At 50.8% G+C, this 19,219-nt stretch overlaps 2 protein-coding genes across 2 annotated transcripts; one reads left to right on the top strand and one right to left on the bottom strand.

Annotated features, from left to right (window-relative positions):
* Nucleotides 1-6,885: 6,885 nt before the first annotated feature.
* LOC138770967 (ras-related and estrogen-regulated growth inhibitor-like protein) lies at nucleotides 6,886-10,888 on the bottom strand. The gene is made up of 4 exons (XM_069950325.1): nucleotides 10,742-10,888; nucleotides 8,516-8,569; nucleotides 8,347-8,423; nucleotides 6,886-8,187 (listed from the first exon to the last, which is right to left on the bottom strand). The coding sequence occupies exons 1-4, from the start codon at nucleotides 10,860-10,862 to the stop codon at nucleotides 7,774-7,776; spliced, it is 666 nt and encodes a 221-aa protein (XP_069806426.1). The 5' UTR covers nucleotides 10,863-10,888; the 3' UTR covers nucleotides 6,886-7,773.
* A 3,785-nt stretch (nucleotides 10,889-14,673) lies between these two features.
* On the top strand, nucleotides 14,674-18,169 carry LOC138771370 (uncharacterized). The gene is made up of 7 exons (XM_069951018.1): nucleotides 14,674-14,769; nucleotides 15,519-15,984; nucleotides 16,031-16,338; nucleotides 16,413-16,683; nucleotides 16,730-17,437; nucleotides 17,512-17,849; nucleotides 17,951-18,169. Exons 1-7 carry the CDS (start codon nucleotides 14,674-14,676, stop codon nucleotides 18,167-18,169), a joined length of 2,406 nt encoding a protein of 801 aa, XP_069807119.1.
* The last annotated feature ends 1,050 nt before the right edge of the window (nucleotides 18,170-19,219 follow it).

Below are 19,219 nucleotides of genomic sequence, written 5' to 3'. Positions count from 1 at the left end.
AAGAGGAGAGCTGTGAGCAGGAGAAAGGGGACCAGACACAGGGGAAGAGGAGAGCTGTGAGCAGGAGAAAGGGGACCAGACATAGGGGAAGAGGAGAGCTGTGAGCAGGAGAAAGGGGACCAGACACAGGGCAAGAGGAGAGCTGTGAGCAGGAGAAAGGGGACCAGACACAGGGGAAGAGGAGAGCTGTGAGCAGGAGAAAGGGGACCAGACACAGGGGAAGAGGAGAGCTGTGAGCAGGAGAAAGGGGACCAGACACTGAGGAAGAGGAGAGCTGTGAGCAGGAGAAAGGGGACCAGACACAGGGGAAGAAGAGAGCTGTGAGCAGGAGAAAGGGGACCAGACACAGAGGAAGAGGAGAGCTGTGAGCAGGAAAAAAGGGGACCAGACACAGAGGAAGAGGAGGAGAGCTGTGAGCAGGAGAAAGGGGACCAGACACAGAGGAAGAGGAGAGCTGTGAGCAGGAGAAAGGGGACCAGACACAGGGGAAGAGGAGAGCTGTGAGCAGGAGAAAGGGGACCAGACACTGAGAAAGAGGAGAGCTGTGAGCAGGAGAAAGGGGACCAGACACAGGGGAAGAGGAGAGCTGTGAGCAGGAGAAAGGGGACCAGACACTGAGAAAGAGGAGAGCTGTGAGCAGGAGAAAGGGGACCAGACACAGGGGAAGAGGAGAGCTGTGAGCAGGAGAAAGGGGACCAGACACAGAGGAAGAGGAGAGCTGTGAGCAGGAGAAAGGGGACCAGACACAGGGGAAGAGGAGAGCTGTGAGCAGGAGAAAGGGGACCAGACACAGGGGAAGAATAGAGCTGTGAGCAGGAGAAAGGGGACCAGACACAGGGGAAGAGGAGAGCTGTGAGCAGGAGAAAGGGGACCAGACACAGGGGAAGAGGAGAGCTGTGAGCAGGAGAAAGGGGACCAGACACAGAGGAAGAGGAGAGCTGTGAGCAGGAGAAAGGGGACCAGACACAGAGGAAGAGGAGAGCTGTGAGCAGGAGAAAGGGGACCAGACACAGAGGAAGAGGAGAGCTGTGAGCAGGAGAAAGGGGACCAGACACAGGGGAAGAAAAGAGCTGTGAGCAGGAAAAAGGGGACCAGACACAGGGGAAGAGGAGAGCTGTGAGCAGGAGAAAGGGGACCAGACACAGGGGAAGAGGAGAGCTGTGAGCAGGAGAAAGGGGACCAGACACAAGGGAAGAAGAGAGCTGTGAGCCGGAGAAAGGGGACCAGACACAGGGGAAGAGGAGAGCTGTGAGTAGGAGAAAGGGGACCAGACAGAGGGGAAGAGGAGAGCTGTGAGCAGGAGAAAGGGGACCAGACACAGGGGAAGAGGAGAGCTGTGAGCAGGAGAAAGGGGACCAGACACAGGGAAAGAGGAGAGCTGTGAGCAGGAGAAAGGGGACCAGACACAGGGAAAGAGGAGAGCTGTGAGCAGGAGAAAGGGGACCAGACACAGGGAAAGAGGAGAGCTGTGAGCAGGAGAAAGGGGACCAGACACAGAGGAAGAGGAGAGCTGTGAGCAGGAGAAAGGGGACAAGACACAGGGGAAGAGGAGAGCTGTGAGCAGGAGAAAGGGGACCAGACACAGGGGAAGAGGAGAGCTGTGATCTTGAGAAAGGGGACCAGACACAGGGGAAGAGGAGAGCTGTGAGCAGGAGAAAGGGGACCAGACACAGGGGAAGAGGAGAGCTGTGAGCAGGAGAAAGGGGACCAGACACAGGGGAAGAGGAGAGCTGTGAGCAGGAGAAAGGGGACCAGACACAGGGGAAGAAAAGAGCTGTGAGCAGGAGAAAGGGGACCAGACACAGGGGAAGAGGAGAGCTGTGAGCAGGAGAAAGGGGACCAGACACAGGGGAAGAGGAGAGCTGTGAGCAGGAGAAAGGGGACCAGACAGAGGGGAAGAGGAGAGCTGTGAGCAGGAGAAAGGGGACCAGACACAGGGGAAGAGGAGAGCTGTGAGCAGGAGAAAGGGGACCAGACACAGGGGAAGAGGAGAGCTGTGATCTTGAGAAAGGGGACCAGACACAGGGGAAGAGGAGAGCTGTGAGCAGGAGAAAGGGGACCAGACACAGGGGAAGAGGAGAGCTGTGAGCAGGAGAAAGGGGACCAGACACAGAGGAAGAGGAGAGCTATGAGCAGGAGAAAGGGGACCAGACACAGGGGAAGAAAAGAGCTGTGAGCAGGAGAAAGGGGACCAGACACAGGGGAAGAGGAGAGCTGTGAGCAGGAGAAAGGGGACCAGACACAGAGGAAGAAGAGAGCTGTGAGCAGGAGAAAGGGGACCAGACACAGGGGAAGAGGAGAGCTGTGAGCAGGAGAAAGGGGACCAGACACAGGGGAAGAGGAGAGCTGTGAGCAGGAGAAAGGGGACCAGACACAGGGGAAGAGGAGAGCTGTGAGCAGGAGAAAGGGGACCAGACACAGGGGAAGAGGAGAGCTGTGAGCAGGAGAAAGGGGACCAGACACAGAGGAAGAGGAGAGTATGTGTACTTCAGCCCCATCTCAGGATTGTCTGGGAATACCCTGAAACAGATGGGAATGTACCAAAAACACCCAATTTTTCACCCAATTTCCTGTAATTGTCCCAACACAGTTGGGGCTGTTGCCAAGTAGATCATTGATGATGGTGATGCTGGGGTCATATTTACGAGGCCAATGTCTAAAGAACCAGATAAGTAAGAAAAGAAACACAAGGGGGCGCTATATGTGTTGTTGTGTTAGTCCTGGGTTTGTGAAAACAAATGTATTCTCATCTTATTCGGTCCTTGTGTGGGCACAACACCGCTGAAGGCCCTTAGAAGCTTACGCTGTATGGATGGTGCCTTCTCCAAAGCCAAGACCTGGAATCTGTATAATCCATCAAGGAGTGAAGACCGAGGTCGGCAGAAACAGTCAATGTCGGGGAACAAACCCAAATCGGTCCTGATGACCTGCAGGGTGCAAGGAACTGCGAGCGGACCAAGCTGAGAGTAAAAAACTCACTATTATTGTAAATGGACGACGTGTTTCTGAGAACTTCCTTTTTCATCAGGTCCGTACATAAACCAGTGATATTAGTGTATTATAGTGGGAAGTGTGGCTCTATAGGTGTAATACTGGTGTTTTATGATCACCTGGGCCGCTCCGCCTCCCGCTGTTATAAAGGTTTATGTAACAGCAGTTCTTGTATGGACCTGATGAAAAAGGGAATTATCCTTTGAAACGCGTCGTCCATTTTACTATAATAAGTGAGTTTTTAGGTTTCCTTCCATGTCTATGCATGGTGTCTCGCACACTGCAGGTCATCAGGACCATTTGGGGTCTCCGTCCCTGTGATCACCATTTCTTCCAACCTTGATCTTCCTCCAGTCACCTTCTTGGCGCCAGCGACCACCCAGCGTCCTCCTATCATCTCTCTGGTGCAGTTTGTAAAATGAAAGCTGATCTGTGATTGGTGGCTGGGAATGAGATGGCTGTGACACACAAGGTCCTGAGGCCACGGCCATGACCCCTGGGGCCGGATGATGTATGACAGTGTCTCCGTCCTCTACTGCGACTTGTTTCTGTTCCTTCCTCTTCACTTAGAATAGATTGTTATAATGACTTCGCCTTCAAGTGATTAATAGGGAACAACTACACTCAATGTAGCTGAATACAGGCAATCTATATACTGTATGTGCGTCATAGGGATATACCTCAACGCCATATTGTTATAGGATCACGTGATCGCACATGCTAAAAATGATGGAGAAGGATGATGACTCCTATGATGGATTAGGATGATGATCCCCCATGATGGATTAGGATGATGACCGCCCATGATGGAGAAGGATGATGACTCCCATGATGGAGAAGGATGATGATCCCCCATGATGGAGAAGGATGATGACTACCATGATGGAGAAGGATGATGACTACCATGATGGAGAAGAATGATGACCCCCATGATGGAGAAGGATGATGATCCCCCATGATGGAGAAGGATGATGACTCCCATGATGGAGATGGATAATGACCCCAATGATGGAGGATGATGACTACCATGATGGAGAAGAATGATGACCCCCATGATGGAGAAGAATGATGACCCCCATGATGGAGAAGAATGATGACCCCCATGATGGATTAGGATGATGACTCCCATGATGGATTAGGATGATGACCCCCCATGATGCATTAGGATGATGACTACCATGATGGAAAAGTGTTTATAATCTGGAGCCCACTCCTCTGTTCACATCTGAGTTTAAAGAAAGTTATTATACATCCTCATTATACATGGTGACATCACCCCCCAACCCATTTATAATATCCCCCCCCCAGCAGAGCCCGTATATAATATCCCCCCCCAGCAGAGCCCGTATATAATATCCCCCCCCAGCAGAGCCCGTATATAATATCCCCCCCAGCACAGCCCGTATATAATATCCCCCCCCAGCACAGCCCGTATATAATTTCCCCCCCAGCACAGCGCGTATATAATATCCCCCCCAGCACAGCCCGTATATAATATCCCCCCCAGCACAGCCCGTATACAGAATCCCCCCCCCAGCACAGCCCGTATATAATATCCCCCCCAGCACAGCCCGTATATAATATCCCCCCCAGCACAGCCCGTATATAATATCCCCCCAGCACAGCCCGTATATAATATCCCCCCCCAGCAGAGCCCGTATATAATATCCCCCCCAGCAGAGCCCGTATATAATATCCCCCCCAGCAGAGCCCGTATATAATATCCCCCCCAGCACATATAATATCCCCCCCAGCAGAGCCCGTATATAATATCCCCCCAGCACAGCCCGTATATAATATCCCCCCCCAGCACAGCCCGTATATAATATCCCCCCCCGCAGAGCCCGTATATAATATCCCCCCCCAGCAGAGCCCGTATATATCCCCCCCCAGCAGAGCCCGTATATAATATCCCCCCCCAGCACAGCCCGTATATAATATCCCCCCCCAGCAGAGCCCGTATATAATATCCCCCCCAGCAGAGCCCGTATATAATATCCCCCCCCCAGCAGAGCCCGTATATAATATCCCCCCCCAGCACAGCCCGTATATAATATGCCCCCCAGCACAGCCCGTATATAATATCCCCCCCAGCAGAGCCCGTATATAATATCCCCCCCAGCAGAGCCCGTATATATCCCCCCCCAGCAGAGCCCGTATATAATATCCCCCCAGCGCAGCCCGTATATAATATCCCCCCCAGCACAGCCCGTATATAATATCCCCCCCAGCAGAGCCCGTATATAATATCCCCCCCAGCACAGCCCGTATATAATATCCCCCCCCCCAGCAGAGCCCGTATATAATATCCCCCCCCCAGCAGAGCCTGTATATAATATCCCCCCCAGCACAGCCCGTATATAATATCCCCCCCAGCACAGCCCGTATATAATATCCCCCCCAGCAGAGCCCGTATATAATATGCCCCCCAGCACAGCCCGTATATAATATCCCCCCCAGCACAGCCCATATATAATATCCCCCCCAGCACATATAATATCCCCCCAGCACAGCCCGTATATAATATCCCCCCCAGCACAGCCCGTATATAATATCCCCCCCCAGCACAGCCCGTATATATCCCCCCCAGCACAGCCCGTATATATCCCCCCCAGCACAGCCCGTATATAATATCCCCCCCAGCACAGCCCGTATATAATATCCCCCCCAGCACAGCGCGTATATAATATCCCCCCCAGCACAGCCCGTATATAATATCCCCCCCCAGCACAGCCCGTATATAATATCCCCCCCAGCACAGCCCGTATATAATATCCCCCCAGCAGAGCCCGTATATAATATCCCCCCCAGCACAGCCCGTATATAATATCCCCCCCCAGCACAGCCCGTATATAATATCCCCCCCCCAGCAGAGCCCGTATATAATATCCCCCCCAGCACAGCCCGTATATAATATCTCCCCCAGCACAGCCCGTATATAATATCCCCCCCCAGCACAGCCCATACATAATATCCCCCCCCAGCACAGCCCGTATATAATATCCCCCCAGCAGAGCCCGTATATAATATCCCCCCAGCACAGCCCGTATATAATATCCCCCCCCAGCAGAGCCCGTATATAATATCCCCCCCAGCACAGCCCGTATATAATATCTCCCCCAGCACAGCCCGTATATAATATCCCCCCCCAGCACAGCCCATACATAATATCCCCCCCCAGCACAGCCCGTATATAATATCCCCCCAGCAGAGCCCGTATATAATATCCCCCCAGCACAGCCCGTATATAATATCCCCCCCCAGCAGAGCCCGTATATAATATCCCCCCCAGCACAGCCCGTATATAATATCTCCCCCAGCACAGCCCGTATATAATATCCCCCCCAGCACATATAATATCCCCCAGCACAGCCCGTATATAATATCTCCCTCACAGAAATAACTCATCACATCTTTTATTTTCAACTTAAATTTTTTTTATTTGAAAAGAAAAAAATGGTGTAAAAATAAATATCTTCATGTAAACAGCATCATCTGCCCATATATATTATATATACACACATCTACCCCCATATAATATATATATACACACACACACACACATCTCCCCCCATATAATATATATACACACACACACATCTCCCCCCATATAATATATATATACACACACACACATCTCCCCCCATATATATTATATATACACACATCTACCCCCATATAATATATATATATACACACATCTCCCCCCATATAATATATACACACACATCTCCCCATATATATTATATATATATACACACACACACACACACATCTCCCCCCATATAATATATATACACACATATCCCCATATATATTATATATACACACACCTCCCCCCATATAATATATATACACACATCTCCCCCCCATATATATATATATATATATATATACATCTCCTTCCTGTATATACACATCACCCCCATATAAGTTATATATACACATCTCCTTCCTGTATATACACATCACCCCCATATAAGTTATATACACACACATCTCCTCCCTGTATATACAGCTATATACATATATATGTCAATCACAGCCTGTGCACAGTCACACAGAGCAGAGCAGCTACAGATGCGGAGAGTCATCCCACCCCGTCGAGGATCCGTATTCTAAGGGTTAACAATCCATTGTGCAAATATAAAGGAGGCGGTCTCATCTCTTGTTAGTTAGTGATGTAGCAGAGTTGTGCAGTGTTGTGCTCTACGCCTCTGCTCCATCACTAGACAATCCATATCTGGTGATCGGTGTGTATGAGGAGCCGTACCAGAGGCAGAGTCTCCCACATAGTGCAAATTATTCTAACAGTAACACTCCCCCGAGATAGCCCTTTATAGTCCTGCCCCAGTGCATTGTGGGCTGGCAGCGGGGGCTATCACAGCACATCAGCGTGTCCCGGCACGTGGCAATGCCTTGTGTTAGCACAAACACTTTCTAAAGGTTGCATAATAGTCTGGATTCCGCCGAGCTACGATACAATGAAAACAGCGACCACAGCGCCGGCGGCTGAGGTGACCCCTCCGAGGACAGCAAAGCAACCAGATTCTGCTCTGGGATCAAGTCACGGCAGGAGAGAAAGGGGTTAAGTCCATCAGTGCCCCTTGTACGGTCCATGGACGAGCACCAAACCCCAACCTGGTCTCAGCTCGGAATTTCCAAGCCAAATCGGTGGAGTCCCGCTAGTAACGCCACACGCTAGTATCGAGTCCCGCTAGTAACGCCACATGCAAGTAACACCACACGCAAGTAACGCCACGCACAGGATTGGCAGAGTCCTCACTCGGTCCTTCTCCTCCCGAATACGGCGGACATGCTCCTCACGATGCCCTTGATGCCGGCGTTCTTCTTGCTGGAGCTCCTGTTCTCCCTCACCGTCTCCAGCAGCTGATGGAAGACCACCAAGGAGCCATGGTAGGTCTCCGCCGCCGAGATCTCGAAGAAGTCACAGTCGGAGGCAATGGCCAGCAGGCGCCCCTCCTCGCTGGAGATCTCCCGCCGGTGCTGGAGGTCCCGCTTGTTTCCCACAATGATGATGGGCGCCGAGCTGTTGCGCTTCTTGATCTGGCGGATGCGCTGGAGCTGCTGGCGGACCACGTTGAAGCTGTCGCGGTCACAGATGCTGTAGACCAGGATGAAGCCGTCCGCCCAGCGGAGCTGCTCCTCGCTGACACAGGTCTGAAGGTTCGGGTTCTGTGGATGGAGGAAGATCTGTTAGATATCAACCAACATGGCCGCCATTACACCTGCCATCAGCTTATAGGGCACAGACCAGACCCGAGCAGAAGGAGGCGCCGGTCTGTGCCGTAATAACACCCCCCCCCCTGTAGATTATAGTCAATGTCTTCTTACCTGTGGACAGACAGAGTCCCAGATGCTGAAGAAGGTTTCTCTACCATCAACCATGACGTTGTGGGTGTAGATGGACTCTGCAAAATACAAAGGAGGAGTAAGTACAAAACCCAGGGGGCGACACATGGTGAGACGTTACCCCACCCCCCGCGCACGGTCAGCAGCTCACCTGTGCCCACGTATTCCCCGATAAATCTCCGGGTCAGGAAGCGAACGGTCAGAGCTGCAGAGGAGAAGAGGACAGAGTTAGATGGATGCAAAATACATACAAGTATATAAACATTATACTATATACTATACATACAAGTAATAGTGTTTATGCATATATATCTATATCTATCTATCTATATATATATATATATACACACACACACACACACACACACACAGTATATAAGCCCTGTAATATAAACTAAGCATAAAAACACTACACAAATAATAACCCCCCACCCTGTACATTATAAGCGGCTGGATGTAATACAGTATACAGCACCCCTGTACATTATACAGTATACAGCACCCCTGTACATTATACAGTATACAGCACCCCTGTACATTATACAGTATACAGCACCCCCTGTACATTATACAGTATACAGCACCCCCTGTACATTATACAGTATACAGCACCCCTGTACATTATAACCCTGTATCCAGCACCCCTGTACATTATAACCCTGTATCCAGCACCCCTGTACATTATACAGTATACAGCACCCCTGTACATTATAACCCTGTATCCAGCACCCCTGTACATTATAACCCTGTATCCAGCACCCCTGTACATTATACAGTATACAGCACCCCTGTACATTATACAGCACCCCCTGTACATTATAACCCTGTATCCAGCACCCCTGTACATTATAACCCTGTATCCAGCACCCCTGTACATTATAACCCTGTATCCAGCACCCCTGTACATTATAACCCTGTATCCAGCACCCCCTGTACATTATACAGTATACAGCACCCCCTGTACATTATACAGTATACAGCACCCCTGTACATTATACAGTATACAGCACCCCTGTACATTATACAGTATACAGCACCCCCTGTACATTATACAGTATACAGCACCCCTGTACATTATACAGTATACAGCACCCCTGTACATTATACAGTATACAGCACCCCTGTACATTATACAGTATACAGCACCCCTGTACATTATAACCCTGTATACAGCACCCCTGTACATTATAACCCTGTATACAGCACCCCCTGTACATTATACAGTATACAGCACCCCTGTACATTATACAGTATACAGCACCCCCTGTACATTATACAGTATACAGCACCCCTGTACATTATACAGTATACAGCACCCCCTGTACATTATACAGTATACAGCACCCCTGTACATTATACAGTATACAGCACCCCTGTACATTATACAGTATACAGCACCCCTGTAAATTATACAGTATACAGCACCCCTGTACATTATAACCCTGTATACAGCACCCCCTGTACATTATACAGTATACAGCACCCCTGTACATTATACAGTATCCAGCACCCCTGTACATTATACAGTATACAGCACCCCTGTACATTATACAGTATACAGCACCCCCTGTACATTATACAGTATACAGCACCCCCTGTACATTATACAGTATACAGCACCCCTGTACATTATAACCCTGTATCCAGCACCCCTGTACATTATACAGTATACAGCACCCCTGTACATTATAACCCTGTATACAGCACCCCTGTACATTATAACCCTGTATCCAGCACCCCTGTACATTATACAGTATACAGCACCCCCTGTACATTATAACCCTGTATCCAGCACCCCTGTACATTATACAGTATACAGCACCCCCTGTACATTATAACCCTGTATCCAGCACCCCCTGTACATTATACAGTATACAGCACCCCTGTACATTATACAGTATACAGCACCCCTGTACATTATACAGTATCCAGCACCCCTGTACATTATACAGTATACAGCACCCCCTGTACATTATACAGTATACAGCACCCCTGTACATTATACAGTATACAGCACCCCCTGTACATTATACAGTATACAGCACCCCTGTACATTATACAGTATACAGCACCCCCTGTACATTATACAGTATACAGCACCCCCTGTACATTATAACCCTGTATCCAGCACCCCTGTACATTATAACCCTGTATCCAGCACCCCTGTACATTATAACCCTGTATCCAGCACCCCTGTACATTATAACCCTGTATCCAGCACCCCTGTACATTATAACCCGGTATCCAGCACCCCTGTACATTATAACCCTGTATCCAGCACCCCCTGTACATTATATAGTATCCAGCACCCCTGTACATTATAACCCTGTATCCAGCACCCCTGTACATTATAACCCTGTATCCAGCAGGCACCCACCGGATTTGCCGACGCTCTCGGCCCCCAGGACCAGGATGTTGGCTTCCACCTTGTGCTGCTGGTGCCCGATCTCGCTCATCTTGGTGTGCGGCTGCCGGCTGCTGCGGATCTGTACAACCATCTGTAATCCGGGATCAGGCGGCAGGATACACGACAGGAGGAGGTGTGAGGAGCCGGCGGAGGAGGCGGCCGCTTATATAGCAGCGGGGGCGGGACGGAGGGGAGGAGTCACAGCCGCAGCAGCCAATCACACCGGACCTCATGGGGACTGATATTTACAGGACCAAAGCATTGTGCCCTGCAGGGGGTCTGTGATGTGTGTCCCTGCCAGGTGTAATGTCATCAATCAGGACAGCTCCCCCTCCCCCCCAGACAGGAACCAAGGTGTAATGTGCAGAATACAGGGGAAGTGTCACCCAGATAGCACACAGCAAGTCTGACTATATATACCTGCTATCTATCATCTATCTATCTATCTATCTATCTATCTATCTATCTATCTATCTCCTATCAATCTATCTATCTATCTATCTATCTATCTATCTATCCATCTATCTATCCATCTATCTATCCATCTATCTATCTCCTATCTATGACCCCAGTCTCTATGCTCCGGCCGTGTATTTTACCGCCATTTAGTACAACAGTGTGGTGTCCTACCACTGGTGTTTCGCGTCTCTCATTTGTACCTCTCAAAAGAGCTTCTTACTTCAGGTTGAATGGTGATGGAGTGCACTTTGAGGTTTCACAAGTAGATGTCAGCATTTTTTATATGTATGCTCTTATGTGTTGCACAGCTGAAGCTAGGAAAGGGTTACTGTTTGGTGTGTACCATGTGCTCTTACTGACCTATAGGAGATGCCCTTTTACTCCTAGCCTATCTCTTTCTTTCTCTTGCACACACTCCTTTCCACCACTCACAGGGTAGATTACTTAGCACCTGTAGGAAGTTTCTTGGTGGGAGGAAGTGTAGCGTTACTCTTTACCCACATTCTCGTGGGAGAAGGACACACAGAGCAGATGTCCCTGCGGTAGCCAAGCCAGGGCCTGGCTCTGCCAGGACCCTCGTCTGGGACAAGTTCAGTTCAGTCTGGGTTGAGTCTAAGACACGTGTGGTCAGATGCAGCTAGAGACACTTAATTCTTTCAGTACTTATCCTATCTCTACTAGGCAGTGCTAAACACTACAGAGAGAGAAGAGTCTGGGACCATCCTAGCCCACGCTGTAAACCAGTCTAAAAAGTGCAGGGCAGTATCCTGATGCACAAGAGGAACTAGGCTGGATAGAACAAAGCTACCAAGAAGGTCTACGGATTCTATCTCGCAGTGCAGGTAACTGGGACACACCCGGGAGCTTCACCCAGGTAACCATGACTGGGGCTTGTATTACCCTAGGAGGACCAGTGACTCAACACTGTAGGGCAGGAGGTGGTCAGACTGTAGTCTATACACGGGTAACAAGTCACTCTCAAGTTTTCTCTCAAGTTCCGGCAGAGCACAGTGCTACATTGGGTTAGGACTCCGCTAACAAACTCCTGTACGCTACTCTACTCTACTTCCAACTCTTTCAGCACCGCTACAACTACCTCTCCTCTACTTCTTCAAACAAGTTATATTTTTCCATCACTGGGACTCAGTCATCCTTTCCTCCGCACCAGCACCTATACACACTAGCCGCACACCTTGGGTGATTTTTCCCCTTTCTGTGGGTGGCGGTACCGATAGTCCGGGTGGGTTGATTGCCACTCAGGACCACCGTGACAAGAGCCCAAGGGACCCATCACAACCCAGCAGATCACCGACCATGTGGGTAACACAGCCAGCCACTGTACAAAGCAGATACCCCCATCACCTGTGTGCTGGACAAGCACTGGCGTCACGACTATACCATCACCGGTCGTAGCAACCACCACTGTCCATTATACTGATATTACAGGTGGGGGTGGAGCCATGGGGGGGGGCATCGCTGCTTCGTAATTGTGACCATAACGACTGTCGCTCCGTGTATTATGGGGAATGATTGCAGGTCGGGTGTAACTGTCTAATAGGACCCAAATGGGTATATAGAAGCCTGCAGAACATCGCTCTGTCCTCTCTGCCTCCTGATAGTGATATATCCTGCAGATTATTACACCCCTGACCTCTCTACCTCCTGATACATAGTGATATATCCTGCAGATTATTACACCCCTGACCTCTCTACAGATCTGCAGAACATCGCTCTGTCCTCTCTTCCTCCTGATACATAGTGATATATCCTGCAGATTATTACACCCCTGACCTCTCTACCTCCTGATACATAGTGATATATCCTGCAGATTATTACACCCCTGACCTCTCTACAGATCTGCAGAACATCGCTCTGTCCTCTCTTCCTCCTGATAGTGATATATCCTGCAGATTATTACACCCCTGACCTCTCTACCTCCTGATACATAGTGATATATCCTGCAGATTATTACACCCCTGACCTCTCTACAGATCTGCAGAACATCGCTCTGTCCTCTCTCCTCCTGGTACATAGTGATATATCCTGCAGATTATTACACCCCTGACCCCTCTACAGATCTGCAGAACATCGCTCTGTCCTCTCCTCCTGATACATAGTGATATATCCTGCAGATTATTACACTCTCTACAGATCTGCAGGACATTGCTCTGTCCTCTCTCCCTCCTGATACATAGTGACACATCCTGCAGACTATCGCGCCTGTGTGTATGGCTATGTAATGAGATGTGGGTTAGGGGGACAGCTGGGTGACCTGGTTTGTATATAACACAGATGACACGGTGACCTCCTTCTAGTGATGATTACAATTAAATATGAATGATCTCTATGTGATTTATCGACTCCTCCTCACGTGTACTCAGCGCTCGGCGACACATTCACGTGAACCAGAGAGATGGATGACACTCATGGCTGATATATATGTATACTATATATGTATATATTTGTATATGCTAAGGATGTAGTGGTTGTCAGGGCTCCGCCCCTTTGACACATTTTAGTGGAGCAGTAGATGAGTCCCTGCCCCTGCGGGTCTCACCGGGGTCACGGGGCGATCATGGACCCTAAGGGTACTATTACACCAACAGATCTGATGACAGATTATCTGCCAAAGATTTGAAGCCAAACCCTGGAACAGACTATAATGAGAGAACAGGTCATAAAGAAAAGACTGGATTTCTCCTCTTTTTAAATCCACTCCTGGGTTTGGCTTCAAATCTTTGGCAGATAATCTGTCGTCAGATCTGTTGGTGTAATAGTACCCTAATACTATATACTGTGTAATACTGTCACCTGGCCCCACCCACTGCCATCCTGCCAGAGAGGTCACATGACTCACGTGATCCGGCCGTCTTACGCCTAAGGATGTGTTCTCATATACTTTATTGGACTATGCTCACACACTGCAGAAACGGAGGGGACGGACGTCACTTAATGGCAAATAATTGCTGTTATTTAAAAACAACGCCCGTTATTTGCCATTAAATGGCGTCCGTCCCCCCAGAGCATAGCCTGAGACACGTCCGTCTTCTGCTTATTCCCCAGGAATTACATTGAATTCCATATAAAACATCTGATGGCGGACGTGGAGCTCGGATTGATAGTCCGCTGATAGTTTTCGGCCATTTTTGGGTCACATGACTCCAGTCCTGCGCTATGTATCCCCTCCGCTCGTCTGTCACCCCGGGCTGCCGGGAGACGCAGGATGAGCGTTCCTCCATTCTTCGGAGTCTTCCTCAGGCTTTTCCATGAACGTTCCCGTGCCAGGCTGTAATGGCTTTCTAAGAAGCGCTGGCACAGTGTTTACTACTGCGGCCGTCCCACAATGCATCACACCACCACCCCTGGGGCCGCTGCTCGTGTCGCAGCCTGCTAGGAGTCACATATAAGAATTCTGTGGAGTTCTCATGGTTAAGGGGTAATTCATGATCCAAATCTACATCTGCTGGTACAACGGCCGCAGGTATGGACGCCTGGCCGGCCGGATTCACTGCGAGGCGTGCGGGGGCCCTAATTTACCAGTACGCCGGTCTTCATAAATCCCCCCTTCCAGTTTATCTTCCTACTATAATGTAGCCAGCTCCCCCTGTAGGTAGTCTCCTCAGTAGCCAGGTCCCCCTGTAGGTAGTCTCCCCAGTAGCCAGGTCCCCCTGTAGGTAGTCTCCCCAGTAGCCAGGTCCCCATTGTATATAGTCTCCTCAGTAGCCAGCTCCCCCTGTAGGTAGTCTCCCCAGTAGCCAGGTGCCCCTGTAGGTAGTCTCCTCAGTAGCCAGGTCCCCCTGTAGGTAGTCTCCCCAGTAGCCAGGTCCACCTTTAACTGCAAGTGTGTCCTTTGGCTGCTCTTACAGTTAAGGCTCTAATGGTGTAGTGTCCCACTGCGGGTTGTTTATCTTTACACACCCAGGTAAAACTAGTTCTGTAAGGTGCTCTAGTTAGTGCAGTTGGCTGCTGTGCCCTGCTCCAGCCACTAAGGGTCTCACTCCCCCTGTGCACAGCTGCAGATAAGAAGGGAAGGTTTAGCCTGCTACACTCTTTTATACCACTTCCTGTGTAGTTAGTTAGTTCTAGCTCTAGGCCAGTCATAGTGTGTTTGGTAAGAGAAGAGACAACACCTGTTCCAGTGTGAGAGACTACAGCAGTCATGCACTGCTGACCCCAACCCTGGGGTAACTGGAGTTACAGGAGTAACCCCCTTGCCTACGCTGTGGATTCTTCACATCAGGACAGTCACCCCTGTAGAGAGAAAAGCGGTGGGACTGATCCACAGTAGAGCACAGATGCAAGTAAGCCGCTTGCAGAAAGGCAGAAGGCGGTCATCGAAACTGAGAGGCAGAAGGCGGTCACCGGTATCGAGAGGCAGAAGGCAGTCACCGATACCAAGAGGCAGAAGGCTGTCACCGATACCGAGAGGCAGAAGGTGGTCACCGATACCGAGAGGCAGAAGGCGGTCACCGATACCGAGAGGCAGAAAGCGGTCACCGATAGCAAGAGGCAGAAGGTGGTCACCGATACTGAGAGGCAGACGGCGGTCACCGATACAGAGAGGCAGAAGGCAGTCACCGATACCGAGAGGCAGAAGGTGGTCACCGATAGCAAGAGGGAGAAGGCGGTCACCGATAGCGAGAGGCAAAAGGTGGTCAACGATACGGAGAGGCAGACGGCGGTCACCGATACTGAGAGGCAGAAGGCAGTCACCGATACTGAGAGGCAGAAGCGGTCATTGATACCGAGAGGCAGTAGGTGGTCACGAAACTGAGAGGCAGAAGGCAGTCTCCGATACAGAAAAGCAGAAGGCGGTCACCGATACTGAGAAGCAGAAGGCGGTCACCGATACTGAGAGGCAGAAGGTGGTCACCAATAGTGAGAGGCAGATAGCGGTCACCGATACGGAGAGGAAGAAGGCGGTCACCAATACGGAGAGGAAGAAGGCGGTCACAGATACCAAGAGGCAGAAGGCAGTCACTGATACGGAGAGGCAGAAAGCGGTCACTGATACGGAGAGGCAGAAGGTGGTCACCAATAGTGAGAGGCAGATGGCGGTCACTGATACGGAGAGGCAGACGGCGGTCACCGATACTGAGAAGCAGAAGGCAGTCACCGATACTGAGAGGCAGAAGCGGTCACTGATACCGAGAGGCAGTAGGTGGTCACCGATACTGAGAAGCAGAAGGCAGTCACCGATACCGAGAGACAGAAAGTGGTCACCGATACCAAGAGGCAGAAGGCAGTCACCGATACCGAGAGGCAGAAGGCAGTCTCCGATACAGAAAAGCAGAAGGCGGTCACCGATACTGAGAAGCAGAAGGCAGTCACCGATAGCGAGAGGCAGAAGGTGGTCACCGATACTGAGAGACAGATGACGGTCACCGATACTGAGAGGCAGAAGGCAGTCACCGATACTGAGAGGCAGAAGCGGTCACTGATACCGAGAGGCAGTAGGTGGTCACGAAACTGAGAGGCAGAAGGCAGTCTCCGATACAGAAAAGCACAAGGCGGTCACCGATACTGAGAAGCAGAAGGCAGTCTCTGATACTGAGAGGCAGAAAGTGGTCACCAATAGTGAGAGGCAGATGGCGGTCACTGATACGGAGAGGCAGAAGGCGGTCACCGATACAGAGAGGCAGAAGGCAGTCTCCGATACAGAAAAGCAGAAGGCGGTCACCGATACTGAGAAGCAGAAGGCGGTCACCGATAGCGAGAGGCAGAAAGTGGTCACCAATAGTGAGAGGCAGATGGCGGTCACTGATACGGAGAGGCAGAAGGCGGTCACTGATACAGAGAGGCAGAAGGCAGCCTCCGATACAGAAAAGCAGAAGGCGGTCACCGATACTGAGAAGCAGAAGGCAGTCTCCGATACTGAGAGGCAGAAGGTGGTCACCAATAGTGAGAGGCAGATAGCGGTCACTGATACGGAGAGGCAGAAGGCGGTCACCGATACGGAGAGGAAGAAGGCGGTCACCAATACGGAGAGGAAGAAGGCGGTCACAGATACCAAGAGGCAGAAGGCAGTCACTGATACGGAGAGGCAGAAAGCGGTCACTGATACGGAGAGGCAGAAGGTGGTCACCAATAGTGAGAGGCAGATGGCGGTCACTGATACGGAGAGGCAGACGGCGGTCACCGATACTGAGAAGCAGAAGGCAGTCACCGATACTGAGATGCAGAAGTGGTCACTGATACCGAGAGGCAGTAGGTGGTCACCGATACCAAGAGGCAGAAGGCAGTCACCGATACCGAGAGGCAGAAGGCAGTCTCCGATACAGAAAAGCAGAAGGCGGTCACCGATACTAAGAAGCAGAAGGCAGTCTCCGATACTGAGAGGAAGAAGGTGGTCACCAATAGTGAGAGGCAGATGGTGGTCACTGATACGGAGAGGCAGAAGGCGGTCACCGATACTGAGAGGCAGAAGGCGGTCACCAATACGGAGAGGCAGAAGGCGGTTACCAATACAGAGAGGCAGAACGCAGTCACCGATACCGAGAGGCAGAACGTCGTCACCGATACCAAGAGGCAGAAGGCGGTCACCGATACCAAGAGGCAGAAGGCGGTTACCGATAGCGAGAGGCAGAAGGTGGTCACCGATACTGAGAGGCAGACGGCGGTGACCGATACTGAGAGGCAGAAGGCAGTCACCGATACTGAGAGGCAGAGGCGGTCACTGATACCGAGAGGCAGTAGGTGGTCACCGATACTGAGAGGCAGAAGGCGGTCACCGGTATCGAGAGGCAGAAGGCGGTCACTGATACCAAGAGACAGAAAGTGGTCACCGATACCGAGAGGCAGAAGGCAGTCTCCGATACAGAAAAGCAGAAGGCGGTCACCGATACTGAGAAGCAGAATGCAGTCTCCGATACTGAGAGGCAGAAGGCGGTCAGTGATACCAAGAGGCAGAAGGCAGTCAGAGAGGAAAGACTTATCTAAACGTGAGTATGAGGAGTTCTTCAAGTCACTCACATCTCGGCAGAGTACAAGACTAATTAGGCAAAGGCTCCTATCCGGCCCCTATATACTACTACTGCAGATCTTTTCACTGAAGATATTTTCCAGGTAAAGTTACAGCATTGTGTAAGTTGGACTCCGGCTGGTTCAACACCAGTGTCCAGCGCCCCGGCAATGGTGGAGGCGCCCCTAGTTCCCCCACAGCCTGTAGGTGGTTGATGTCCTGGACAGTTGCATCACTGCTGGTACTAGAGATGGCCCTGCCTGTGATGTCAGACGTGAGACTGTCCTGGGGGGGGGGGGGTTGTCAGGAATAAGACTGTGCCTTGGGGGGGTGTCAGGTATGAGACTGCCCTGGGGGGGTTGTCAGGAATGAGACTGTCCTTGGGGTGTGGTCAGGAATGAGACTATCTCTGGGGTGGGTCAAGGTATGAGACTGCCCGGGAGGGGGTTCTCCGGCAGTCCCCCTGCCTGGTTCTCTCTATGGGCCCAGTTCAGAGTGACAGGGAAGTTGTCATCCAGACCAGACGGTAGCCGCATCCTCCATGGATTGGCGTCACACTCACCGCCTGAGGATTGGACGTTTGCCATGACGGGAGGTTTGGAAGGTTTCCCACTTCCATGTACGCTCCCTGCTCAGGATGTAATGGATTCTTAGAATGTAGACAGCTGTTACATAACGTCTCCTGCCCTGACCTTGTGCCACCTTCCCGGGTTGTAGAGAATTAATGTCTCCTACCATGGGAGAAGGAGGGGAATAAAGAAGCCGCCATAGGGCAGTAATGAGTCCAGAGGAGATCTCCACCATGAACACGAGAAGGAGCTCCGGCTGGATGGGTTTTTCCATCTACAGATCCTGATATACATTAGAGAAAACTGAGCCACCAATATCACTGCCAGCCAATGGTCTGGTGAGTATGGAGGCCTCCGGCCCTGTCCCACACATGAGGGATCAGACACAACACATTTCTGAGGTAAATGCTCCCGTGGGGGGTGACAACCATTGCTGGGCCTGTATGCTTGTGCTAGGGG

The sequence above is a fragment of the Dendropsophus ebraccatus genome, chromosome 13 (assembly GCF_027789765.1).
Source record: "Dendropsophus ebraccatus isolate aDenEbr1 chromosome 13, aDenEbr1.pat, whole genome shotgun sequence".
Classification (NCBI taxonomy): Eukaryota; Metazoa; Chordata; class Amphibia; order Anura; family Hylidae; genus Dendropsophus; species Dendropsophus ebraccatus.
The sequence above is the reverse complement of the archived record's forward strand: the minus strand, read 5'-3'. Positions and strand labels throughout refer to the sequence as shown.